The sequence below is a fragment of the Toxotes jaculatrix genome, chromosome 24 (assembly GCF_017976425.1).
Source record: "Toxotes jaculatrix isolate fToxJac2 chromosome 24, fToxJac2.pri, whole genome shotgun sequence".
In the NCBI taxonomy this organism is placed as follows: Eukaryota; Metazoa; Chordata; class Actinopteri; family Toxotidae; genus Toxotes; species Toxotes jaculatrix.
In genome coordinates, this window is record NC_054417.1 from 2,554,875 (window position 1) to 2,582,837 (window position 27,963).

General features: G+C 41.5%; 2 protein-coding genes across 4 annotated transcripts; one reads left to right on the top strand and one right to left on the bottom strand.

Moving 5' to 3' along the window:
• The first annotated feature begins 7 nt into the window (after positions 1–7).
• harbi1 (harbinger transposase derived 1) lies at positions 8–2,848 on the top strand. 3 transcript variants are annotated; one of them, XM_041032359.1, is made up of 7 exons: positions 8–56; positions 370–535; positions 651–853; positions 986–1,073; positions 1,169–1,376; positions 1,475–1,650; positions 1,751–2,848. In XM_041032359.1, the coding sequence occupies exons 2-7, from the start codon at positions 371–373 to the stop codon at positions 1,949–1,951; spliced, it is 1,041 nt and encodes a 346-aa protein (XP_040888293.1). In that variant the 5' UTR covers positions 8–56; position 370; the 3' UTR covers positions 1,952–2,848. The 3 variants fall into 3 exon arrangements, with proteins under 3 accessions (XP_040888293.1, XP_040888294.1, XP_040888292.1); XM_041032360.1 differs by having other exon boundaries at positions 33–61; XM_041032358.1 differs by having other exon boundaries at positions 45–52.
• On the bottom strand, positions 2,029–27,521 carry creb3l1 (cAMP responsive element binding protein 3-like 1). Its single transcript, XM_041032327.1, has 13 exons — positions 27,184–27,521; positions 19,067–19,199; positions 17,821–17,907; positions 11,874–12,028; positions 11,698–11,779; positions 11,408–11,607; positions 10,774–10,920; positions 10,347–10,405; positions 8,632–8,700; positions 6,217–6,319; positions 5,749–5,917; positions 5,201–5,369; positions 2,029–5,120 (listed from the first exon to the last, which is right to left on the bottom strand). Exons 1-13 carry the CDS (start codon positions 27,292–27,294, stop codon positions 5,090–5,092), a joined length of 1,515 nt encoding a protein of 504 aa, XP_040888261.1. The 5' UTR covers positions 27,295–27,521; the 3' UTR covers positions 2,029–5,089.
• Positions 27,522–27,963: the final 442 nt, after the last annotated feature.

Below are 27,963 nucleotides of genomic sequence, written 5' to 3' on the forward strand. Positions count from 1 at the left end.
CCGCGAGTTAGGTGTTCTTATGGCTTGTTTTGGTTGACAGCTGCTGCATGGTGTAGGTAAAGTAAGCGGGTTTTCATCAACAATGCATCAATGAATCATACTTTCTTTTTTTATTTATAGCCATTTTGCCTACGGGGGATTTAAGAATTGTTTCCACAAGAACACAGAGCTGAAATTGGGATAGCTCAAATACAGAGTAGCTAGCTAGCTGACGTTATCTGCTTAGTGGTAATACGATTCAAAACATGAGCAGTTATTCCTGTTTACAAAGCCTCGTTATTTTATAGGATACAGTCAGCAATTAAATCTGCCTAAACTTAACAGACCCGTCGAACTCAGAATCTTATTATCTTCTATTATCACCCACAGCATGGCGATCCCTATAGCCATCTTGGACTGTGATCTACTGTTACATGGCCTAGGTCATAAGACCCTGGACCGCTTTGACCTGGACTCTGTCTCAGATGACTTCCTCCTCACACAGTTTGGCTTCCCCAGAGAGTTTATACTGTACCTGGTGGAGTTACTCAGAGAGGTTAGTACATCCTCATCCTCAGCTTTGACTGTACACAAAAACTGTTCAGTGTGTCTTTCTCAAATCTGCAAATACAACTATGCTGTGTTTCTCTTTTATTACTTGTGTGCATTAGACTCTCTGTAGGCGTACCCAGCGGTCGAGAGCCATCAGTCCTGAGGTCCAGGTGTTGGCTGCTTTGGGATTTTACACATCTGGCTCATTCCAGACGTCAATGGGAGACACTATAGGGATCAGCCAGGCTTCAATGTCAAGATGTGTGTCCAACGTGACTAAAGCCCTAGTGGAGAAAGCTCCTCAGTTCATCGTGTTGAACACGTATGACACCATGATACTGATTCTGTTCACAGTGGTTATGAATATGCTGTTGAAGGTGAAAAATATAAATTAAGCTTTAGAGAAAGAGGAAGAAAACAAACAATAACAGCAACAATATTGATTTGCAAACAGGGATCCTTCCAGCAGAGAGCAGTCCTTCCAGGAGTTTCAGAGAATTGCAGGGTTTCCAGGAGTTCTCGGTGTGCTGGACTATGTTCAGGTTAATTATATTATACTGTATTAACAGTTTTGCACACTCTACTTAAATTGATTATTAGTTTCTACAGCAGGTAACTGATTTCTACTCATCTCCAGGTCGCCATCAAAGCTCCAAACAGCGAGGACTCTTCGTATGTGAACAGGAAGGGGTTTCACTCTGTGGGCTGTCAACTTGTCTGTGATGCCCGAGGATTATTACTCAGCGCAGAAACCCACTGGCCAGGTGGACTCAAAGACACTGATGTACTAGAAAGATCTGCTCTTTACAAACAGCTGCAGGACACAGAGAAGGGCTGGCTGCTGGGTGAGACATGGACTCAGGCTTTTATTACAGCTCTGTAAAGTCCACTCGATTTAGGTGTTGGTTCACAGTACAGAATTAAGAAGTCTTCTCTTTCCTAGGTGACCGTCGTTACCCTCTGAGGAAGTGGCTGATGACCCCGGTTGATGCCCCAGAATCCCCCGCAGAGTTGCGATATAATCTGGCACACACTGCTACACATGAGATTGTGGACAGAACCTTCAGAGCCATTCAGACCAGATTCAGATGTTTAGATGGCACCAAAGGATATTTACAGGTATTCTGGTCTTTCCTACTCTTTCTTTTACATCTTGCCTAAAACAAAATTGAAACCCACACAAAACTGTGTATTTGTAATCTACCTCTCCTGTGTGTAGTATTCTCCCGAGAGGAGTTCGTCCATCCTGCTCGCTTGCTGTGTCCTCCACAACGCCTCCCTGCAGTCTGGATTAGACGCCTGGACTCTGGAGAGGACAGACCCCCTGGAGCAGCCAGAGAGCCTTGAACAGAGACCAGAGGACCGTGACACCCAGGCGGAGGACCTAAGGAAACAGCTCATACTCAAACACTTCAGCTGAAGCGTAGTATTCTGAACTTGGACAACACGAATATCACAAAAGTCACATTTAAAGAAAGAAAATCAACAGACCCAGAGTTGCTGATGCAGTTTTTTAATATTTTGCTGGTTTCTACTCTACTGACTACACTAAGATAACATAGTTATATATGGAGGAACATGCAAGACGCTATACAACAAACCAAGACAACATTATATCCAAACACATTTCAAACAACTGAACTCCTCGGAAAGTGCTGGATTATTCTCTCGGGACATTCTCCAAATATTCATGGTTAGAATAATCAAGCACCTCCTGGTGTTTTACAACTATTCAAACTGTGTGAAGCTACTCTGTCGTCCAGGTTTCTTTACAAGTGGAAAAAGTCACCCTCCCTGTTTTTTTTTTTATCCCTCCCCACTTTCTTCCCCCAAAATCCACAGATTTTCTCCTATTTTTTCCCTTTCCCATTTAATTCCACAGGTTAAAATCTTGGACTATGTCACAATACAAAAACGAGGCCCTTTATTTACAACATCTGCACATTAAGTTGTCATTATTTATGTACACTGGTGCATTAAGACTGTTGAGGGTGAGAATGATAGGATGGTTGTGCAACGGGCTGCAGTCATGGGATGTTTTTGTGTACGCTTAGCAACAGGGACACGAAAAGAAATGAGTACACAGAAGAAAACAGAACATCTTAGTTAACTGTAATGTTGTGGAATTCAAAATCATGTTTCTGGATGTTTTATAGTCAGAATTTGTCATGATTTCCTCAAGGAGTTGGTCTGGGACAGTGAAACATCTGTTTTTATAACTTTTAATTTGAAGGAATGCCATGACATTTTTTGGAGAGCATCATGTTTCTCACATTGTCAGAATAGTGGTGAAGAAATAAAAGCTTTTTTTTTTTTTTTAATGTCCTGGCGTTCCTTCAAACCATGGAGAGAACAAAGCTAGTGGTGTTTTACTTCCTAGAATGTTTTTTTTTGTCCCCTGATTGGCTTCATCAATATATACACACTTTCTACAAACAGGAATAAATACAACATGCACTGCTGTCGCATGAGCACATTTATCATTGATGTTTTAGACGTTTCCTCTGCTGCTTAGAGGTTACAGGATGTATTTATAGCACAGAAATATTTATATTAAATGTTATTGTCAATTGGAGTCTGTCTTAAATGTCTTTGGCTTGTTGGGTCAGGAACTTGAGGGTAAAAATGAGATTTTTTAAAAGGTTCAATTGCACATTTTTAAGTCATGAGGGAACAAAAAAGCCCTCGGAGGTTTTCATGCGACAGCAGTGAAACATAAACACTGTATTACAGTTAAAAGACACAAACAGATCATGTCAAAGTTTTACAAACCATGTAAACTACACACCCTCATGTAAAACTTCACATCATCCTAAATGCCAAAACACAACATACAATTCCTTTTTTTTTTTTGCATAAAATAAATATGCCCTTTTTTGATGCTCAGAATATATTATAAGTTGTATTTTTGTTTTTTTGTAAACATTATTTAGAAAAATGAGACAATGAGTTAAACTAACCTTAAAAACAAGTTCAGTATTTCTTTTTTTGTTGCATAAATTAAATATGCTCTTTTTTGATGCTGCAAATATATTACATATATAGTTTTATAATTCCATAAAAATACTTTTATGTCATGTTTCCCAGCCTCTGTGAGAACCCAGAACAGTCCCTTGATATGAAAATATGGTTTCTTGCCCAAAAATAATACAGAGTTGTGGTCAGAATTTAGAAGTGAAAAACTAGTTTTAAGAGACAGGTTTAAAAAAAGGGAAAAATAAAAATACATTACATATTTAGTTGTAACTCTAACTGAAGACCCATCACATTTTTACTGTTCAAACCAAGGCTGGCTCACAGGAAAGGTAAATTTACCACAAGGCGTTTACTGCTACGCTGCCAAACAGATGCACAGACATGTGAAATAAAAAGTGTAGATAAATCCTAAACATTCATTCGGTTCATAATCAGTTAAAAGAAACATGAAACAGGGAAATTAGCAAAATCTCAGCCTCAAAAGGCCGAGGCCAGCTCTGATTTAAACAGTGTGTAATCTAGTTAGAGTTACATTTCCAGGTTTATAATTGTACGTGTGGGCGTTAGGTGTAAGGCCAAGTTAGTCACATCTGACTGAAGCAGGTGGAAGGCACTTTGAAAATGGCACAGGATGTGTTTGTTCTCAACACACTCGCATCTCTGGTAAAGTGTTTGTAGAAACACTGAGCTGAAGAGCTAATTTGTTTAGCTGATAATAGAAAATTAATAAATTTGATTAGACTTGTAGACTTATAAGACATTCGAAAGACGTCACTTTGGCCTCTTGGAAACTGAGACAGGCCTTGTTTCACTATTACCTGACACTTTCTGGACTAAGTGATTAATTGATTAATCAAAAGAACAGCCGATAGATGAATCGATAATCACGATAATCATTTGTTCCAGCCCTTGATTAACATATGGTATGTGACTGATTAAAGACTGAAACCAGAATCCCACAGTGGAGGTCTGTCTAGTCTCCATATATGAGTATGTAGGTATAAAGGTGCAAAGTACATCAGTCTGTGTGTCACTCAGCATTAAGACCACATTTCCCATAAAGCTCTTTGATACATGGAGAGAGTGGATAACTGTTTTAGGTCCATCATGACTATTTTTACATGATCAAAACTTAAGTGGCTCTTTGTTGTGATAAAGTTTTTTTTATTAAAATGCTACAAACTGTGTCTGTACGTTACTGTATGCTGTCTGAAGGCTCTTTAATTAAGAACCAATGGTTTTAATGTCATGTATCTGAACTGAATATGAATGAATTAGTTCTGCTTTTAAAATTATTCTATATTTCAATGCATGAAAATGGAAACTCCAAAAATAAGGTCTCTTTAAAATCAAGTATATTCAGGTGTATCAGACTCTGTTAAAGGAGAGAGGTGCACAAGCACGAGCAGGACACCGGCTGAAGTCTTGAAGCAGAGTAAGAGATGATGGACGTGCTAACAGAGTAAGGTAGACAGAGGCAGGTTTTGGTCCAGCTGGATGTTGGTGTGAAGCCCGTTGAATAATTTTGGGCTTTTTAGGGGTCAGAGGTGAGAAGTCATGGGAGGAGGGGTCATGTTGTCTGTCAGAAAAACTCTTTGTCTGGTTTTGTTTCTCTGAGGAGAGAATAGAGCAAATGTATTCATGCTGTTTGACTCGTACCATATAAAGATCATCAGCGGAGTGTGTGTCTCACCTCCGGTCTAACTTGGGCCCAGTTGTCTGGTTGCTGTGGGCGTCAGCTGTGTATCGGCTCGTCTGGATGCGGGAGTGGGCTTCTGTCTGTAGCCTCTCCCCTTCTGATGTCGCTAAACTCTCCTCCAGCGGAGCCCCTTCATTGTAGAAGAGCAGGCTGCGGGAGCGGACTGAAACACACGAACACAGAACAAACAACTGTATTTTATCTGATGTATTTCAGGTCTAGCCACAGCTAACAAAGCTTTTTTCAGCGCAGACAGTCGTAGCTTGGGCACAGTGGAGCAGAGGTTTGTCCTCACCACTCTCAGGAAGGTTCTTTGGCAGAACTGAGTGGCACTTATCATGATGGCAGCCTGACTTTGGATTTCAAAAAGGGGTTTCCCAAGGGTAAGTGGGTAAAGGAAGTAAATTTCTAGGAAAGTGGAATGTGGTGTAGATAAAAACTTGATACCCATGTCCTCTGTCCAAGTTCTGTTTCAGAGAAATGAGGAATTTTATGCCTGAAACTGGTCGTATGCTGTACACTGAAAATATTTATAGACCTACCCTGACTGGTGGTGTAGAGGTCCGCTGACGGAAGAGGAGGAGAGGAAGAGGGGTGAGAGGAAGAGGAGGAGGAGGAGGAGGACAAAGAGGAGGTGTGAGTGAGGAAGGAGAGGGGAGAGAGGCAGGGGGAGAAGGAGCCCAACACCAGGACAAAACACAAGGCCATCATCTGCACAGAGAAACAAAACACTGCTGTTAATTAACAATCATAATGTGATGATGCACAATTTTAGAGACAACATGAATAAAGGCAACATGAAAAATTCACATCAGCTAAAAACCTGGAAAAAATAATATTCACTTTATTCTGAGCAATGGTGTCGTCATGTGGGAGATTCATGGTTGACAAAATTAAACGCCTATGAGATGAGTATTTACAGAAAGGGACTAACAACAACATCAGAATGCATGTACGATTTTTTGTGTGTATGTGAGTGTGATGAGCTTCAGGACAGCAACAGTATTTACCATGAGGCACGTCCCTGTTTGAGTTGAGGCCATTTTACAAGAGCGGGGAACAACTTTCCCTGAAATCAGTGACTGAAGCTTCTGGAGCTGCTGTAGGAGAGACCTAGAGAGAACAAGGCAAATAAATTATAGAAGAACATTAGAGGAAGAGAGGAGAGGAAGTGTGGCCTGTTAAATTCTTATATTTCAAAGTGGGCTTCCAGACGAACAAGGTTAGGATGAGAGGCTTTGCTGGAGTTTGAGTCTGATGATTGGTGCGGAGCCTGAGAGGTTAAACTCAGGGCAGGAAGCACCCCTGTGGATCTGCCTCCCCTTTAATGATTATGTGTTTAGGTCCATAGCGTGTGCATTCACACGCATGGCTCAACTCTCCATCCACCACTAAGTACAGTACACTTTGAACATGTGAAAGTCATTGAGAACCACAAGGAGAGTTATACACACACTGAGACATACAGTTTGCTTCACCTAAAAAAAAACAGTTTAACCACCTGATTCGTTGTTGTTCTGTCGGTTAGTTCACGTGTGTAAAGAGTGAAATAGAGCTGGACGGAGTACACGAGTTAAAACAATAGAATAAAGCACATCAGTGGGATCTGGAGAGCAGGGTTCTGATGGTATGAGCTGTCAGGGGCTGTGAGGACACACTCCGTCCAGTAGGTGGAGACAGAGAACCAGTTACTGCTGAGCACACTGTGAACCAGCCCTCAGCAGGTCACTGAGGCAGTTAGTAAGTTAGAAACTAAACCAGACAGTAAACTGGCCAATAATTCTACCATATATAAGGTGATTAAACTAAACAACGAGTTATGGTTCACGTTTCCATGCTGGTGTCTGTCACATGCACCAGAGAGTAGCTTTATGCCAGCTGCAATAAACCTACATGGGGTGACACTAACCAGCATCACTCACACAGGGCTTTCATGCAAAACCACAGTAATTTACTGCTAAAGTTATTGCTGCTTAAAATATGCAATGCTTCCAAAGGTCATGCTGGTCGACTGGGTGAACGAAAGCACGTGTAAATGTTCAGCACAAGAATGGAACATTTTAATTAATTAATTAAATCAACATGGCTCCCCATCAAGGGATCTAGGCTTTCCACTTGGTTCCACTGTCTGTGCTAAGCTAGGCTCAACATATCCTGAACTGGACTCAGAGAGCTGACATTATCATAAATCTTCTCATCTGACTCTGGCTGAGGCAGCAAATAAACATCTCTGAAAAGTCCCGGTGTTTCAGTGTCTGCTCAAACTCCACTGTAACAGAGCACAAAACAAAAAGCAAAAACACATCCAAGCCAAATTCAGCACCTTTTAAATGCAAATTTATATTTAATGCTGCATGGAATTGAAGACTATTCTTGTACAGCTAATAAACCAGCTGCACGAACCCAGTTCAGTTTGAATCAGTAGAGAAAAAACAGTGCATGGAGAACAAAATGACCACTAATAACTGCATCTGAGGCATTTTTAGGAACTAAGACTTTAAATTTAGCTCAGTCGTTTAAAAACTTTTTTTTTTTTTTTTTAGACCCACACATTTTCTGGACTCTATGTGTGAGCGAGCATGCTGTGTGCTGACTCATGTTTCCCACTTTGTGCCAACTCATTGTTCCTCCGTGTGGTGGTTTAACATATTCATCTGTGTGTGTGTGTGTGTGCTTGTGTGTGTGGTGGGAAGGGAGGGGGCTGCCTACCATGATGAAAGCTACTGTTAACTCGCAGCTTTAATGACAGGCCGAGGCTGCCACAGACAGACAGACAGACTTTGTAGAGACGGACCCCCCCCCTCAACCCTCAACCGCCTCTCCCACCACACCCGCCCACCCATCTACCCACCCATCTACCCACCCATCTACCCACCCATCTACCCACCCACTCCAGGATAATAGCAGATTGGCTTCATATTGTTATAATAACAGAGGAGACAAATGGATCTGGGTGAGTGTACACTTTGCTTATGGAGCAGATAAATTTCTCCTGTAATTCTCTCAGTGTAATTCACTGTATATATACTGTACACTCCAAATATTTTATACATACAGAGCATAAATACTAGTCTGTATAACCTATATTTGTCCTTTGAAGACCACATGACTGCAGTTCAGTCAGAGTTTTGCAGTTATAATTTAATTAATTGTTATTTCTCCAAGAAAGATAAGAAGACAAATGAGGCCCAGTTTCCTCGGCCCTGCTGCAGCACAGATCGCTCAGCTCTCAGATTATCAGGCCACATTCTTCACAAACTTGTTGCTGTTTTCAGTGATGATAATCCAAACATCTCTGCATGAATGTTGGATCTGTGTTATGAATGTTCAGAGCCAGCTCACAGCAGCTTCACAACAGACACCACGGAGAAACAACACTAACGTCAGCCTGAGTGTGTGTGTCTGTGTGCGTATGGAAGCCTCACCTATTGGCAGTCTCCAGGTTTTCTACTTTTCTCCACAGGTCGCTGTTTTCTGACGTGTAGCTCTCCACCCTGACAAACACACAAACACAGGTTTCTATCAGCATTTCGTGTTACTCAGATCAGAAATATTATCACACAGTCATGTTATGTTCTAAGCATGTTTAGACGAAATATTCCTTGGGTTGATTAAAACATCTGTTTAGTCAACAAAAGGGATTGCCATTCCCTTATACTGAGGATTTTCTAAGATTTATGAGGACGTTCAAATGAATTTTAAGATTAAAATTCAACATTTAGATAATATTTTGAAGAAAAATATACAGGTGGACTCACAGTTAAAGAAAAAAGAAGAAAGAGGATGAGAGATTTTCTGCTCTAAACCATCTTCCCATCATCTTTTTCTTTTCTCTTCCTCTGTCATCTCCACTAATCCCATTGATCTCTATTATCAATTCATCACATCTTGCTAATCTCTTGCTCTCTTTCTCATAATCCTCCTGATCTCCTCCTATGTTTGGTTTGTATACCGCTCATTCATACACATTCCTTCTAGCATGTCGTCCTGCTGTTTTCTTTCTGAGGGATCATCCAGTAATTCAGTCCTCGTGCCACAAAAGGAAACATACGTACAATGAGGATATAAAGAGGAGGATTTCTGTTCTACACACCTCCTCTTGCCTCTCTGTTCTCTTAAAAGATGGAATGGGATTAATAGGACATTCTGTTACCAAATGTAGGAACCCGGCAGTTTACTCTTTGCAATGAAAGTGACATAAAAATAAGCACACACTTTCATTTGTCTTTCACCCTCCGTGTCGGAGACTCTCAGAGTCTGACCCATGTGTTCTGCAGGTTATTGGAGTCCTGCCATATCAAGGAATGGCCAGAATAACAAAGGAAAGAAAGCAGAGGAGGTGAACGGAGTTTCTGTTCACTTTTGACGTCCTTTAATGAATCAGAGGACACAGGGAGGAGAGGAGTACAGATGAAACACAACCAGTAATCTAAACCCACAAAAAACCTGCATGTTTGCTGGGTTTGCTGGTGTGCTGCCTCCAGTTCAATCCCCTGCAGGGCTCTTGGGTCTGTTACCACACTCAGCTCTAAACCAGTTGGGAAAACCTCTAAATGCAAAAACTGCCTCTTAACTACATTTCAACTGCCAAGTTCACTTCAGCATTACACAACTCTATCTTTTCTCTCTGTTGCCAGTTGCACATTTCATTTTCTGTGCTAGTCATGCACATAAAGAGCACACAATTATGTATAAAAAGGCCTATGGTTAGATTCAGCTCAGGGAAAACCTCACTGACCAATATGGCTGCTTTCTGCACCAAATACAATACTCTTAAATACATTGTTCGACAGCTCAGAGAAGTGGAAGAAACGTCCCATTAACAGCCTTGAAAGATCCCATATAAAGATTAATTGATCCTACTGTCTTATTCATCTGTGCTACAGACCTCCATTGTTCAATGATCCTGCTAACAGGTTCCTTCAGGACCATGAACACACACACTGCAGCCACATTTACTGTCCTGCTGCTGTAAATACTCACTGGACCACAAAATGTGTATCCGTCCGCATTTTAATACCATATGAGGTGACTATAAAGAGAAAAAAGAGCTTGGAAGTCACAAAATGACAGACAGACACAAAGGTAAACCAAAAGGAGGAAAATGAATGGAAAAAAAAAGATTTTTGCCAAGACGTACTTTTTCTCCAGACATTCCACATACTCTTTCTTCTTCCTCCGACTCTCCTGAGCTGAGATCTGGGAAGAAAAACAGGCAAAAATTATTATCTTTCCTTATTTTATTTTTTTTTTAGTAATTGACTGATTGGGTTTTTTTTTGAGTGTCAGACACACCAAAACATTTCTTCTAGTGGAGCAAAAGAACAGCTCCAGTAAACGTTTTATATCATGATACTATTTCTGTAACTATCATCATTTGATTCTGTGTCGGAGCTTTCTGACGTTACAGTAACGGCACCACTCAACTGAACATTTTCAGCTCTGCTTCGCCCTCAGAAAAGGCGTCAGTCTGAGTCACCGATTCTGTAAATAGCTGATCTTTTTGGTCAATCAGATGTTCAGTTCAGCAGTGAGCACAAACAGAACGAAAGGTGCATGGTGTTTACCTTATTTTTAATCTTCCGTCGGACTCTCTTCAGTGCCTTCTCTTCACTCTTGGTGAGAGGGAGTTTGTTGGGTACTGGGTAACCCTCAGCAACCAGGGTCCTCTTCTCTTCCTCTGTCAGCATGAGGGGTCCTGAACCCTGCAGCTTCTGCACAAGGAAACAAGCACTTCAACAATATATTTACAACTATTATCAACAATTTATCTCCAAATAAACCCTGCATGAGGCTGACTCACCATCTTTACATCAGCGTATCTACCAAAAAGATTCATGAGAAAATGGAAAATACTGAAAACTGATGCTGTAAATGTCCGTGTTGTTATTTTACAGCAGTTCATCTATTCAGATGAACATTACCACATCTTTTTTTTTCTGTTTTGCTGACAGAACAATTCTGAATAAACATTTGGTCATAAGGAATTATGTTATGGCATTAGTACAACGTGATTCATTTGTTCGGAGAAAAGCTGCTGAATCAGACAGACAATGGTCAGACACCGAATGCTCAACATTTTCACTGAATTGGCCCCATTTTGTCAGCAAATGATAGAACTGATTTAACCCCAACACTGCAGCTGTTCACACACCAAAATCACAGCAATCACAGAAGCGTCATGTTTCTCATGTTACTCACATGTGGCGCAGTGAGGAGAGGTGAAGAGGAGATGGCTGAGGAAGAGGAGGAGGATGAGGAAGAGGCACGACCCCCTGGCCTCTGTTGTGGTTGAGGGGAAGACGGGGGCAGAGGGAGGTGTGGGGAGGAGGGAGGGAGGGAACCGTCACTGTCGCCGTGGTTACTGCTGGGAGGGGTGGGCGGGAGCTGGAGAGCATCGTCTGGAAACAAGGAGAGAGCTGAATGAGTGCGTCTACTTTAAACGGAGGACATTCTCTGTTTCTTTGACCAGTATATCCATGTGCATGTACCACTGGGCAGGCTGAGATACTGTCCAAGCTCTCTGGGTTCATCTTTTATAGCCACTGGCTTCATATCATCTTGACTGCGCTCCTGCAGACACAAGAAACACACAAGCAACAGATGAACATAACGCCTGAACTGAACGCCATGTGCAGTGTTTCGTCGTTGTGGGGTGGACACTAACCGTGTGTTTCCAAGCTGATCCTCTGTGTGGGGGTGCAGGACTTAATATGAGCGGTGGGCCTTCCATCGGCTGAGGATCTAACCTTTGACCCACATCAGGTTCTTCCTGTTTCACCAGGATGGCTGACAGGTCCTGACTGAAGCTCCATTCAAACTCTGAGGAAAAGACAGAATACCATACAATAAATGTCCACATGTACGTTTATGTACACATATAGTTTTGTTGCACACCAAAGTGAAATGTGTCCATTTGGTGATGGACAAGTTATTTTGTAGGTCTGTGCTGAATCTCTATATCTAAAATACCCGTGAGAGTAGGCCTGTGTTTTAAAGTTACTAACACTAACTCTACTTAGCAGTTTGGCCCCTGTTCTTGGTCATAAATCACTGGAGTTGAGTCATTTACCATTGTGGCTGTGAAAAAAGCACCGTAAACTTTCCTGTGTGTAAACATAGATATATGAAAATAAACAGTGATTAAAAAAAAAAAAAAAAAAAGACATTTTGACTGTACGATTCAAGCACCTTAATCCCAACCTAGGACGCTCCTTGCTCTTTTCAAAAAGCAGAATGAACTTAAATTTTCTGAGCAACTTCAGTAAACAACTGTATCTCTCTTCAGTCAGGCTTTGCTGTAGGTCTTCCAATGGGAAGTAACTGGTAGCTTATAAATCACACTTTAAAAGAGCTTCCCCAAAACATTTGAGCACTTCCTGACAAGGCTGGTTATTACAGACTGCTGGACGACGTCGCTCTGGCAACTGCGGTGCATAATTTGTCTCCAGTGAGTGTGTATCTACCCTGAAATAAAAAGATGGGCTGAACCAGCGGCTCGTCTTCAGTGTCCCTCCTCAGAAAAGGCACAGTTGCAGCATTTAAACACTGCAGAAAATATGGATAATTGAGTGAAGAGTACAATTTCAAAGGAGGTTCACCAAAACACAATGTGGATTTATTTCTAGAAGCATGTCACAGGTACTCCATTGTTTAGTCTACTGTGACCTGCAGAAAGTATTTTTAGCGACATAAGTGCCACTGCAGGACAGCTAGTCACTGAAACTCCTGGTATATTTGCTGTCCTAGTGGGCAAGATGATGAAGAGGCTCCGCTCCTCCCTGCCCGCTCCTGAACTCATGGGGGTGGATAGAAGTTTATTGTAGAGCATCATCACAATTCTTCAGCAAAAAGGACAATATTGTTCAAACAAAATGAATTATAAGGAACTACAACGCTACACAAAAACTACAAAAATACACCTCAGAGAGTAATGTAAGTCTGGTTATCAGTGGAGTCCCTTAAAACTTAAAACTCATCAACTTTTCACCTCAGAACTGCTGATGGTTAAAACCATCAGATTCTGTGTCTCTATGAGGGACACATATGAGGGATAAACTCTATAATTGGCCCAAATAAACAACATGGTGGCACTTATATTTAGACTTGACTGTCCTGTCAACTTTTCCACAACTTCCCACAGTGGGTTCAGGGCAGCCTTAACTCCCACACAGCGTGGTAACCCATGTGAGAACCTCTTAAACATTATAGGACATTATCCCAGCCCTGCGAGAGGGCCCGGAGAAAATCTTGCAACTGGGAAGAGAAGGTCACGTCTCCTCAAAAATGCCTCACAAAAAAGAATTAGTGAGTTAGCTGGATAACTGAGGAAGCCTAGAACAGCTGTTTTTATGTTCATGCTCCAGCTTTGGTTGTTTCCAGATTTTGTTCTGCACACTATCCAGCTAACTTAATTTCTCTTTGAGAGACAGAATCCAGATGCTGCAGTAAACAGCTTTATATAATCCAAAGTTATCTGACTAGGTGGCCTATCTCTTACTGCTCAACTCCGAGCTTTCCATCAGGTTTCTCATCAAGGGGATTTAAAGGAGCCTTCCACTAATTTTACACATGACAAAGTGACTTATCAGGGCTTTGAGACAACTTTTATTTTTTTAGCTAAAGAAATTATAAAATAGAAATTATGTTGATGTCTTTTCTGCACATTTTCATTCTCTATGTTATATCTATCTCAACTAATTCTCTATGAGTGTTTCATCTTAACTTTGACTTGAAATTCAAAAGTGAAGCCATGACATAACTTTTTAGAAGTAAACACCAACAAAAAGGTAAGAAGGAGGTGTGTGTGTGATGTTTTATCAAGTCAGCATTTCTTCACTTTGGAATAAGACACTAACACCAGGTCAGACACTTTGATGTTTTGTCACAACACACAGCAAGAAGGCTCCCATGGTGTACGGAAAGAGAGCAGCAGCAGTTTAACAAGACAAGGGCTGCTGTGTGTGTGTGTGTGTATCGGGAGTGAACGTCATTTTAATCACCTCCCGGTTTCCTAGCAACATTCTGCTGGTAAAACGCTCTGAAGTTTACAAGCTGTGTATATACGTGTGTGTGTGTGTGCTGGGCAGAAGCAGAGGGGGGTGGAGGTGTGCGCCCATCAGAGAGCTGGTAGCTTGTCTTGTTATCCTGTCCATCACTGCAGCGGGGATCAGCACACAGAGAGAATCCATCCTAAAAACAAATCCCTGTGGCTTGTTGCTGCTGGTTTAGACAAACCCAAAGCCAATAGTTGCAGGCTCAACACTGCAATCTGTGGTGTCAATATCAGAAATAAACACTGACCTCAAGACTGTCAAAAAATAACTGTTATGCTGTTTTCTAGAGAGGCCTCAAGTTCATTTGCAAGATCAGTCCTGGAGTCAATTGAGCCGTTTATTAGTCTCAGCTGTATTTATTCCAATTAAATTCAGATTTTTAATTTATTTTAATCCAATCTCTGGAACGCAATGTGCACAAACACGTACCGTTCAAAAGGGTCAGTAAATGTGTTGGCAATCTGCCCAGTGGATAGACAATTTCACGGCAGACATTTTGGCGTGTCGTAGCAAGAAACCCACAAAAGTCATTAAAAACACTAAAAACAACCGCATTCCACTTTTCCATTTCCATTTAGGTGAGCTTGTTCCAGGGTGCTGGTACTGTGCGTGGCGAATCGTGGCTTGCTGGGACACTGAGCCACTGTTAACAAGATTTGTTTCACCTGCCCTTCTCCTGCTATGATAAGTCAAAATGCCTGCTGTGAAAAGTCTGTCAGGACTTGTACAGAAGCTGAAATTCTGAACTGACATTCGCACTTGAGGAAAGGTCAGAAGTTCACCAAAAATATTAGGGTGGCTGTTCGCTGATGAAGATCACCTGTCACAGACCACAGTGTGGGTGGATAGGAAACAGAATAGCAGACTGGATTTCAGACCCTGATTAATTAACTGCTGATAAATCAATTACATAGCAACACATGCCAATGTTATGACATCCCTAGAGTTAGGTAAGGTATTGTGCATTTCTGTCAATTAATCTGCTAATTATTTTCTTGTTATCAGTTCATTGGTTGGTCCAAGGTGAGTCTGTAACATGTTAAATGAAATTTATTTAAGGGACACACTGTACTGAAGCATTGACAAAAGTTTAAAAGAGATTAGGAGTAACATGAATTCAGTTTTTGGGTGGATCCACAATTTACTTATAAGTAAGTCAGTAAGACCCTCAGAAGTCTCTCCTAATGAGGCCGGTCCTGCTGCTAGCCTGAGCCTCGTTAAGCCTCCTGCCCTCGTTAAGCCAGGGCTTGATTGGACGCCTTCTCCAACCATTTCTTTAATGAATACCAGAAGCCGTCAGCTGTTAGCCAATGCATAGGAAAATTGTCCTCTGCATCTGTTGCTACTCTGGTAGTTTCAGAGACAGTGACACACCTTTTCTCAGTTTTGGGGTTTGTTTCTCAGTTTCTACATAAATCACATTTGAACACAAGAGCTCAACAGGACCATCGCAAAGTGCCTCTGTTATCCACCTTGGCATCGACAGTCTCACTGTACATAATGTGTGTTGCACTGCACGTTCAGAATATAACTCACTAAAAGTATGTGCAGGGGGTTTAAACATCATTTTAGACACACTGTTGTGTATTTCTGCAGTACAGTACTGAAGTAAATGTGAACAACGCTCTGGGTTAAAGTAATAAAAGTAAAACCCGATCCTCCCAGTTACCATTTAATAAAATCCCACCGGACACCGTGTTAACACAAAGAATAAAACAAAGTCTGTCTGTGTGGGCAAAATGTTGTAAACGCATGTAAGAAATCCTATCATGGAGCAATGGCTAATTACCAAAGGCTCCTGGCAGTCGTCACATGGAGCTAACAGAGCGGAGGTGGTGACTGTGTTTGATCTCAGTGGGACAGCAGCAGTATTAAAACAATAGATGGGGCAGCGCAGTAGGTGTTGCAGTAAAACACACAGCTTCTCTTTGACTGAATTTGAGCAACAAGACCACAAACAGAGAGAGCTGGAAAGTTAGAAAGTTAAAACTTGCTAACCAACATGTGTAAAATGGCTCTAGATGACCTCCATACTATAGAGAAATGTATTGGCTTGATGTGCTACTGATGTCACCATCATGATGATACCATTTCACTTTAAAAATATATATATCACCTCCCTCAAAAGTAAAAAGCAGCTCATAAAACTACATGTTAGCTCACACACATATATGGAGCAGAGGCATTTTTGGAAAAAGTTCAATATTAAATATCCTGGAATAGATTCAAGTACATGTGTGCTATTCTGTGTGCACGTGTGTGTGTGTGTGCCACATGTGAGCTTGAGTTGACAGTTACACAACTTCAGATGGAAACACAAGAAAGTAATATATATCTACATATATATTAAATGGCTTGAAATCAAAGCTGTTTAAATGTTTTTATTTTATGAAGTAATATATCACGCTGACGGTTAGTGGTTTAATGTCATTTTAGTTTTTATAACATCCTGCTTCCTTTGGCATCAGTGTAAATTTACATTCAAACCAAAGCATACATCATTGGAGTGACTCTGATTCTTACACTGATTTATTCTTTATGAGTACAGCCTGATTTTTATTCTCTCCTAAAGCTAATCACTATCTGCAGAAACATTCTGGTTCACAGTGTTGACCTAAACACACAAAGGTATTGGCAATGAACAAGCCAAACAGTTGTGTTTTGATGTGAACTACATTTTTTCTTTGCTCAATGTTCTGTTTTGGCAGTGCAGGTAATGTGATATTCATACCAATAAAGTGGATTTAATTGGATTAAGGGAGACAGAGACGGAGACAAAGACAGAAAACAGGAGAATCAGAAAGAAGGAGAGACAGATACAGACGGAGAGAGAGTGAGAAAGATAACCTGACAGAGGAGAGAGAGAGTTTCCGCTGGCTTCGGCTAAAGCTGCAGATTCAAAACCATATGCTTGTCATAGCCTTGTGCGAGTCTGTGTGTGTGTGTGTGTGTGTGTGTGTGTGTGTGTGTGTGTGTGTGTGTGTGTTAGGTGGGCAGGGCTTAGCTGGAGGAAAACTGCTCAGACTGGGATCCTGCTGTGAGCACCAGGATCCCCGGGACAAACGGAGAAAAGACAGCAGGCAGACAGACAGACAGTGAGAGAGACAGGTACAGACAAAGACAGGAAGACAGCAGGACATAATGGGGAAGATGAGTCACAAAGAGTGAGAAAGGCTGAGACACAGGCAAAGGCAAGCAAAGGAGGCTTTCAAATATACAGTATTTTTATGCTGCACTGCTCCTACAGGCAAACGGACATACAATATAACAGACAAAGGTTTCAGCCAATCATCACACACATTATATGACAGACAGCAGATGCAACCAACCAAAGTATATGCTGTTTGGCAGCCAGCAGAAAGGGTCAGACTGCATGTAAACCCTTTTTTTTTTTTTTTTTTTCCAAACAGACAGAAAACTGAGCCCACCAGATAACCAGCTGACAGCCAGCAAGATAAAGAACCAGACAAAACATTAGCAGCAGAGTTTTGATTGGCTGGACTTTTTTTTTTTTTCCAGATAGCTGAGAAGAAAACATGAAAATATAAAGTGACATACCAGACTCTTGGTCCATTTTGACTGACAGGGCTGGGCTCTGGGGAGCGGAGTCTTCACTCAGAGAGTAGCTGTGCTCTGCTTGAATATCTGTGAGATTCAAAAGCCTTTTTCAGAAATGGTATATGTACAGTAATGGTGTATTGCCACTCTGATATATGCACATTTTCAATACAGAACCACTGCAGAAAAATCCATTCAATATCTGACTCATGGCCTTTTTCTTTTTTTAGACAAGGCCAACATGTAAATTCACATTAATGAGGTGCACGTGACAATTACTTTTCAAACTAAACTTCAAAATGTTTTCATAACTTCCTACAGTCATAGCCATCTCACCGTAGAGGTCTCAGCTGGGCTAGAGATCAAGACGACGTCTGACAGGGAGACAAATTTGTCTCAAGCGATGAGCCTGACAAGTTGTGCTACATCCTTCTGACAGCTTCAGCAGACTGAGATAAGCTACAGTAACTCTGAGCAGGGATACCAGAACCCATTCATGCAGTATGGCAGTTTATTTTGCAACTGAGTGCCTTGTGGTCGCTCAGCCAGTTGTAGCCTCAACTAACAGCTCAGTGCCTCCTCTTTGCAGGCCGAGCACCTGCTAGGTGTGGGATAGAGGTCCAGTGTGTTTCCTGCTAGTTAAAAGGCAGGGGTTTTGGAAATCACAGACTTTGGCAACAGAAACTGGCTCTCGGATCATGGAATTTGACTCTCTGGGGAAGGCCGAGACAGTTTGATGTAAGTAACAACTTGATACAGTTGGTCTCAGAGTGTTGGCTTTCGATTTAAACCAAATAATGGGCCTGGGGTCTTTTCTACTCAGACACTGGCTGAGGAATGAAACAACTGGCTGCTGCACTGTTGGAGGCTACTCAAGGAAACGAGAAGGTCACCTACATGGGACTATGAGTGGAGGAGATGAAAACTCGGAGAGATTCTTGGAGCTAAGACATTTCAAAGTAAACAACTTCAAGACAGTGGTCACAGTGGACACTGGAAAGAGTTCCACCAACCCACTTCTTTCACCTGCTGTGAGAGTTTAGTCATTGCTCTGGAAATAACTATGAATTCTGAAGAAACTATTTAAATTATATAAAGACATTTACTGGAAGTAACAACCACTGTGATCCAACCCCTGGTGTATTTGCATTACACAGGCATTTGCACAACTCCTACAGTGTGTTCTTTTACTTTAATACTGTGAGAAACTGTTGAGATAAGTTTTCACAATAAAAGAGGAGCTGACCTGGGCTGCTGTCTATGTCCATGTGTAAAAGTGAAGGTCTGTCTGCCAGCAGGGGTCGCTCTAATAGATGGTCGTCAAAGAAACTGTTGAACAATTCACTGCTGAAGTCGTCCATCTGGTCACCTGAGAAAGGCTGAAGCACATAAGGAGACACATGGAGACAAAAACAGGATGTTTTTAATTTGAGATACACGACTTTCACCACAAAAATTACTCGAGCAATTATCAAAATAGTTGCATATTAATTTTCTATTTTAATCAAATAATAATCTCTCAGTCAGAAAACCAGACAATAGACTGTGCTGATGGAGCGGAGAGTCAGTCAGAGGGAAACAGTATTGATAGATTCATCCTCAGTCTGGATGAATGAGTCACTGAGCGGAGAGACGTTGTTCTGGAAGCCTGGGACAGCATGGTGCTCTGATTTCACTGGTTTACACACACACAAACACATACACACACAATATGAGTCACCCTGGTCTTGAGCAAACATGCACAAAGCAGTACAAAAGCACACAGATGGATTGGTTGGAACCTATTACTACAAAAGACAGCGCTGCTTGGAGGCTCCTAAGACACAGTGACAGAAATAACTTGATTTGATTAACAACAAATACAAAAATTGATTTACATGTTTTATTCCTGGAAATTAGCTTTAGCTCTGCCAGAGTGTCACAGCAGATTAAATCAGTCCAGTAGCAACAATGAAAGACACTGCTGAGATAATAAATACAGACCTAAATTCAAAATTTTTTTTTTTTTAAATATCAATAATGGATAAAATGTGTGGTGTGAAAGGGGTCACTTGTGGGAATGAACCAACAAAGAACTCGTCCAATTCTGCAGTTCCTTGCAGCTCTGTGAAACATTTTACCCTCTTTTGGCTCATTGTTTTGGTTTTCCATCCAAAACTTTGTTCCCCTGAATTATGGTTTTTAGGCAGAACTTATACCCAGTGTCCATCACTGCAGGACGAAGGTCTGCACAGGACTATATGGACTGCAGGAGTACATAAAATCAGCTTTAAGTAACATTCACACATGCACATGCATTATCTCAGTGTGTGTGTGTGCTTAACTGTGCTTGGAAGGTCAAATGTGTCCCATGGTGTAACTCTGGGACACATGCAGCTGTCTAATGAAACCACATGGAGTAAGCACAAACACACACACACACACACACACAGAAGGCAGGCATACAAAGTGTGGGTAAAATAACAGAAGTACATGACACATGAAGAACTGCTGATGATTTTGAAACTCAATGATTTTGAGATTTTGGAGGAAACTGTGTGTATTTTGAAAGAAAAGGCTCCTTTTAAAACGATTTCATGATTAAATAAAAAGCTTGCTTGATTCTGTAATCGGTGAAGGAACCAGTCAACATTTGTATTTAAACATAACCTGAAAGATGAAACCACTGACAGCCACTGCTCTGCAAGGTGTGTGCACACACTCACTGATCCTGTAGTCACTTGCTCTTTCATACACAAGTGAATACTCACTCATTCATAAGCAAACGCACCCACACGCAGGAACAGTAATACTGACAGAGAAGCCTTGTCCTCCTGCTGCACTAAATGTTAGAACAATATCCCTTCAAATAACCGCGGCACAGCCCCTTTAACTCTGCTCCATGAGGGAATATAGGTCACATTTAAACAGGGCTGCTCAAAAACAAACAGTGAAAAGTTTCCTAGACGGAGAAATGTGGGTGAAATTGTTCTAATGATGGGAGAGGTGCAGGCAGAGAGACGCAGCAGAGAAAGCTCCACAGTTTAAACATTTTAGTGTGATCTAAAATTAGCTCCGCTGGATGCATTAGTCCAACAGAATTAGTGTTTATGTTGCTCTCTGCCATTTTACTATGTAAAATTTTAACTCTTGTAGTTCCCTTTAGATTCAGCAGCATTTGCAGTGCTATGCTCCAGTTCTGTATTTAGCCCCAGTAGTTAGAGTGCACACCTGGAGTCTGTGATACAGCTCCCAGCTACTAGCACAACCCTGCTTGAGGCTAATCTTTTTCTTATCCTTCACCTGGCATGGTGATGTGCCCATGGCACTGCATAAACACATGCAGACATGTTCAGCTAGTCTGGCTGATAAGACCTGCTCCTCTCAGGACTGGATTTGTACAGACTGCTTCATTGTTGTCTTCCTGGGGGTGGATCTCAGGTGGGAGACAAGGTGAAGGCAAGGAGATGGATGAATGATGGACGGCGTCAAATCAAACCATGCAGCCAAAAGAAATGATTGCATTACCAGAAGCTTCCAATCTTTCTTCTATCTCACAGTAAACACTGCAGTGACAAAGTCCTCCTCTGCAGTCATTCATCTGTCACATTACTATGAACAGCCTGTGCAATAATAAGGTCTAAATCAAGAATATATTTTCTTTGCTGTTTCTGTGTTAGGACAGAAAGCTTAATGAGCCCAGACTGGTTCGGTGTTCGATGGCTGATGCCGGGACAGCTGCAGTCAGAGGTCTGGACCTTTCATTACCTGAAACACTCCCCTCTCTGCTGGGAAAAGAATCACATTAGGGAGTGTTAAAAAGCAGTTGACAGTTTTTATAGCTTATTTCAGTGCTGCTGTGTCATTAGGGGGGATGGGGCCGAGATGTAAACCACACAGGGAAAGAGCCTGAGAAGACAGACGCAAGGAGTAATTATAAATGCAGAGAGAGACTCTGTTGTGCCTGTAATTAACAGTGTTGAGTCTCAACACATCTCTCTCCTCTCCTTTCATCTGGATGCCTCACTGGTTCAGGTGAAACTGAAAGAAAAACACCAAGTGGTTCATTTTAGTGTTAAGGCTTGAATGCTGGCTAAAATGGGCAGTTTGGTGCAGAGCATGGTGGGAGTCTCCTGCACCTTAACAATCATACAGACCGAGGAAGGATATTTACTCTCCCCGATTCAGTGATGAAGGAAAGCAAAGCGATAAACTGGACCACTGAGAGCCAGGCCAACAAGATTATGTCATTATGGCACACATTTTACAGTGGAAACCATCGTAAAACTCTTCAGAACATCATGCAAAGGCCAAAGGGAAATACACCGAACAAAAATGTTCTCAGTAAGTCTCAAATTTAGCCCTAAAACTGCCATCATTTGGATTTAATCAACTGTGATTCTGATTCTCCATCTCAGAGGGTCAGGGAAGTTCAGGTCGGGACACAGGGTGTTATCACCTGACCACTACAGGGTAACGGTACAGTCTTTGATAAATGATCAGAATTAATCTAATCTATTGGTAATTTGTGGTAAAATAGGCTAAAACATACAAATGCACTTTAAATCTAGAAAATGTTGTAAATAATCAGACAGGCTCTTTCTCCAACATACCACATGAGATTTCTTTTTTGCAGTGTAAAATGAAATTGCAATTTTGAAAGACCTGAAAACATCATGTCATTATATTATATCACAGGCTGCCACAGATAAGAAAATGGCAATGTTCTCCACTGTATTTGGCTTCATGTGGTGCTGTGCGGCTGCAGCGGGTTGGCAGTGTTTGGCTTCGCTCGAGCTACATCTGAGAGAGAGAGAGGAGGGAGCCGAGGTGGTTACTGTGTCTGTCAGTGTGTGTCTGTGTGTGTGTCTGTGTGTGTGTCGAGACAGAAGTGAACTGAGCTATAGAGTTCTCAGTAAAACAGCAGAAGAGTATTTTTCCTTCTCACTCACACTCACTCACACTCACTCACACTCACACACACACACACACACACACACACACACACGCACGCACACACGCACACACACACACACTGCTGCATGCCTGCTCACATTCCTTCTGAAAGCTCAGCAGCCAATCAGCAATGAGCATGGAAATAAGATGGGTGTGTCTTTTTAAAGCTGGAGTACAGGGTCTGAACGGAGAGTAGAATAGAATAGAATAGAATAGAACATAATAGAATAGAATAGAATAGAACATAATAGAATAGAATAGAATAGAATAGAATAGAATAGAATAGAACAGAACAGAATAGAATAGAACAGAATGGAATAGAATAGAGACAGAAACAGCAAGATCAGAATATGAAAAGTAGCGAAAAGCATTTAAACGGATGCAGGATAAAAAGAGTGTCTGGACTGAATAGACCGTGAGTTCAAACCACCTCACAGCGTGAACTTACTGCACTGTCCTTACCTGACCTCACTCCTGCATGTGTGTGTTCATCTACTGATCCAAATCGGTGTATAATGATCCAAAGCTGGACCGATCGGTTGATTAAAACATTCTCTGGTTTCAGCTTCTTAAATGTGAGGACCTGCTGCTTTTCTTTATCATATATGACAGTTATATGAATATCTTTGATCCAAGAAATTACAATTGACATTTTTCCAATATTTTATAGATAAAACACAATGGATTAATTGAGAAAATACTCTGCATATTAAATGATAATGAAAATAATCATATTTATAGATGTACAATGTTCATGTCCACACTTCACATGTTTCGGTCCCATTCACACTCAACATGTTGTGAAACTGGCCCTCAGGTGTGTTACAATATATCTCTGGCAGACAGTTAATAAAACGTTAAAATGGTGCACAGTGGTTACCATGGTTACGGCGGCTTTTGGCCCTGCATGAATTTATACTCGATAAATCCCATTTCTGGGCCTCAAACATCGTACAAATCAGTCCTAACAGACCCACAAGTCTCATCGTAGCATATGTTTGTTGACTTCTTTCAGACGTTTCTAACATGGGAAGTTCCTCTTATCTAGAGCTGAAATTATTAGTCAATTAATTTATTAGTCAATCGACAGAGAAACAACATACAATCATATGTGATATTCCATCTTTAAAATTTGGATTATTGGCTGGACAAAACAATTCATCTGTAGAAGTCAGCTTCATGTTGTTGTGGTCATTTTTCACTACTTTCTCACATTTTATGGAGCAAATCTGTAAACTATTAAATCGATAATGGAAATAATTGTTGCTGCAGACCTACTCTCATTTCCTCCATGATTTAAGAGAGCTACATTCAGGGCTGTGCTAACCCATTAAGAGTTCCCAGTAGGTGGTAAATGATGTTATCCATGCATGATCCATGCTTAATACTGCGGTCGAACGGTCCAGTGCACATGACGCATAGACGCAGCTGGATCATGCGAGCAGATGAGCAGCGGTGCCAGTCGTCACTGATTGGCCTCGCAGCATCTGTTCAGCTCAAACTGCAGCCAAGGCATGGACACATTCAACAGGAATTGTTATGCAGAAAAAAATAAAATAAAATGGTTGTTATATTTATTCAATGGGAAATAATTAGCAGCCATAGGTCCCACTGATAATGACTGTCAGGTCACTTAATGTTACTCTTAAGTGATCTGAGCCATCAGCTCTGTAATGCTCCTATTTCTTGTCTACACTGACTCTTCGCTCGTGGTCATTAACAGGGCACACACTGTACTGAGGTAAATAAAATTCACAGCAGGAAGTGTGTGAATCCCTGCTGTGCTGCACAGCTGAGCACACTCTATTAAAAACCAACGAGCTGATGTCTCTCTGCGTCCGTTCACTGTATCCTCCACATTTTAATCGTCGCACAACAAAGGTTTCAGGACAGGCTGTGGTCCACGCTGGTAACACTCTTCAATTTTCAAATTTAGTTTAAACAGCTCATTTTAGCCAAGACATGTTCAGTTCAGTGGCGCTGCCTGAATGAGGAAAAAGCAGTGCATCTGTGCACGTACCAGATTCTAACTGGCATTTTCTCTGTTTTGCTATTCTTCCAACATTGAAGCCGCTTCAATCAATATTTTGTATTAACAATGGATGAAATGTCTGTGTGTGATGTGAAGGATGTTGTTCGTGGTGACAAGCTAACAAAGAATCTGCAGCTTCTCTCAGATGTTCAGAGCTTTACAGCAACTTTCAGCTTTTTCTTTTTTTTGAATTTTTACTTTTCAGAACCAAACAACAGGCAAAGAACGCAAACTTCTGCTGCTCAGCCAAGCCGGTGGAAAACAGAGCTAAAATCAGAGTGAATTTTGGTTTGCAATAATCAGGTGGACAGAAGCACGACTCAGAATATATGTTAATGTTGAAATTCAGGTTTAAACAGGTAACACACATTCATCATTGTTGTCAAAGGTAAAGAGTGAAATAGAAAATAAACAAATCTGGCAAATGTGAGTTCACTGCATTTCAATATGTATAAGCGTTGGATAAGCAGCCATCCTTTCCCATGTCCTCAGTGGTACAGCCCAGTCTAGCGGGTTCACAGCAGAGTGGACTACTACTTTATTTAGAACAGAGACAGAGGGGTATAAACCACAAGCAGACTGCACGGCTGACTCACTGGCTAGAATAGAGAAAAACTGCTTAAAAAAGAATAGAGAACGGCAGAGAATGGGAAAAAGAGACAGCGATGAGAGAACGTCCTGCTAACGCAGTCAGTGACGCTGTGATATTTATCATTAAACTCTGTGCAGCAGTGAAACAGTTCTCAGTCTGTCCTCAGTCTTTCAGTGAATTAAGAGTGCAAAACTCGGTCAAGCATGCCGTGCACACAGGGCACGGCAATGTGCTTTTGGCATTTTAGTGGCCGGAGGTGCACAGCACACGCACAGGTCTCCTGGAAACGAGGGAGAATTAAGAGGAATAAATTAAAGGCAGGTAGCAGTTATCGCATCACAGTTAGATTTGACTGCAGCGGTCCTGGCACTGCTCTCAGAGCCGAGGATGAAGCAACTCCCTTTGGTATTAGTGGACAAGTTTGTATTTTTTCTTATTTAACACATACTTGTTTCTTGTCGCACCACTTTTGCTTCGTCAACCAACACAGCAATGATTGTATTGATTAAAAAGCCACATCCTGTTGTTCATTACAGCCACAGTTTGTCCGACACTGAAATTAAAGACGCAAAGTCTCAGGTGCTGAGGGAGGTGATGCATGCAGCTGTTGCCCTGGGTAACCTGTTGTTTTTGGAGAGGATACTGGGAGAGGAGCGGTGGGAACAGGTGGTTTTTGAGGGGGCTTAGAAGATCTAACTGTCGTCTGATTTTTCTCAGGCTGAACTGTGCGTGTCTTCTGCATCTCTCGAGTGTTCGAGTGTCTCAAGTATTTTTCCTGCAGAACTGAGCTATGTGCACAAGAAAAGTCTGTCATTATTTTGCAAATGCATGAAGCTGGTGCAGCAAGATTTAATTAACTGCAGCAGATAAGTGTGATAAACAGCTGATAGAGATCAAGAAAAGTTAACTGGTACTTATGATTTAAGAATAAGAATTTAATTTAAGAATTAAAAGTTAGAGGCAATTAAGACAGAAGATTAACTACTTGATTTCAATATTATTTAGGGCTGTAACAAGTGATTATTTATTGTCAGCCCATGGAGGCTTCCTCAGAGGTCTTGTTTTGTCCAACAATCTCTCCAAATCCAAACTGATTTTTGGACACTGTCATTTCAGAAATTATTTAAATCTTTAATCAATCATCAAAACGCTGAATACCTTTCTGTCAGCCGACAAATCGATTGACCGACTAATCATTTAAGCTCTAATATTATTTACTTAAACTTAAACTTAATACTAATTAAGACGTATTATTGTGTAAGTTGATTAAGAAACATGCCTAAATTTAAATCAAAGTTTGATAAACAAAAAAAACTTGAAAAGTTAATAGAAAACTAATGAAGACCAATACAGGCAATGCATTTACTGAATATTGATCAGTTAACAGTCTGATGCACACACAAACACAAACACACCGCTTCTTATTAATAATCAGGTGGACTGCAACACCTGCCAGCTGAACACACACACAAACACACACACCACAAGTTAACCAGTAACTCGCCAACAGCCTCTGTCTGTGTTCCCAGTCTAACATTTCGGTTTACACAATTAAACACACACACTTAGTGTATGGGCCCCGGATGTCAGTCAGGATCTAATAACTACACCGCCCTCCCGAGGTCCGGCTCCGGGCGGAACAGGCAGTGAAGGTGCGCTTGATTTAAGGGACTTTAAATGCACACAGCTGACTTCCAACAGAAAGCAACGGTTTACACGCACAGTGATGTGAAGTGTGGACTGAAACAATGAGAGGCTAAGGCATGCCCAGCTAGGTTAGTTAGCGATTTGCATACAGACTCACCACGTTAGTGAGGAAATCTCCGTCGCTGAGTTCCTCCAGGTCCAACAGGTTGGTCCCTCCGGACGGATAGAGTTTCTCTGCTGCTAAACTGTCTAAGATAGACTCCATCATGACTGTGTGCGTCTGTGTGCAGCTCACTGGACTGATCGTCAGTAGCTAAACGGACTGGTCGTGAACGCAAATGTGGAAATCAACTCATTAAAACGAAGCGATCTGTTTTCGATCGGGATGTAGAGCCCGGCGGGTCGAGCTGAGTCCGGCCGCCGCTTTCTTTCCTTCTCTCAGAGGCAAAACTTGAGAAATGTCGAAAATTCACATCCTTCTCCTGCGGTGGCGGAGACGCTGCTATCCATCCAGCTGTGAGCGTACAGCTGATTCTCCGCTCGCGTGCTCTGTCTCACCCACGAGGTAATGAATATTCAGTGAAGCCCCGCCCCCGTGGCGTCAAACAACGAGCACGCGCGTTGCTCTTAATTAACTTCTGTTAAATGGTATTCCAATTAACACAATTAAGGCTAATTAATTAAGTATACTTCATGTTGTAAGTATTTAGATCATATACAAAGGTGCATTGTTACGTGTCTACAATGAGGAAGAGACAAATGAGACAAAGTGACCATAGACACTGTTTTGACACCCCAAGAAACTGCCTCCAGCTACAACACACACACACACACACACACACACTGAGCAAAGAGGGAATGAAACAGATATTTCTTCCTCCTCTGTGAGTGCTGAGGCTCACCCCTCTCATCCTGCCCTGGATTGTTTCTCCTCTGA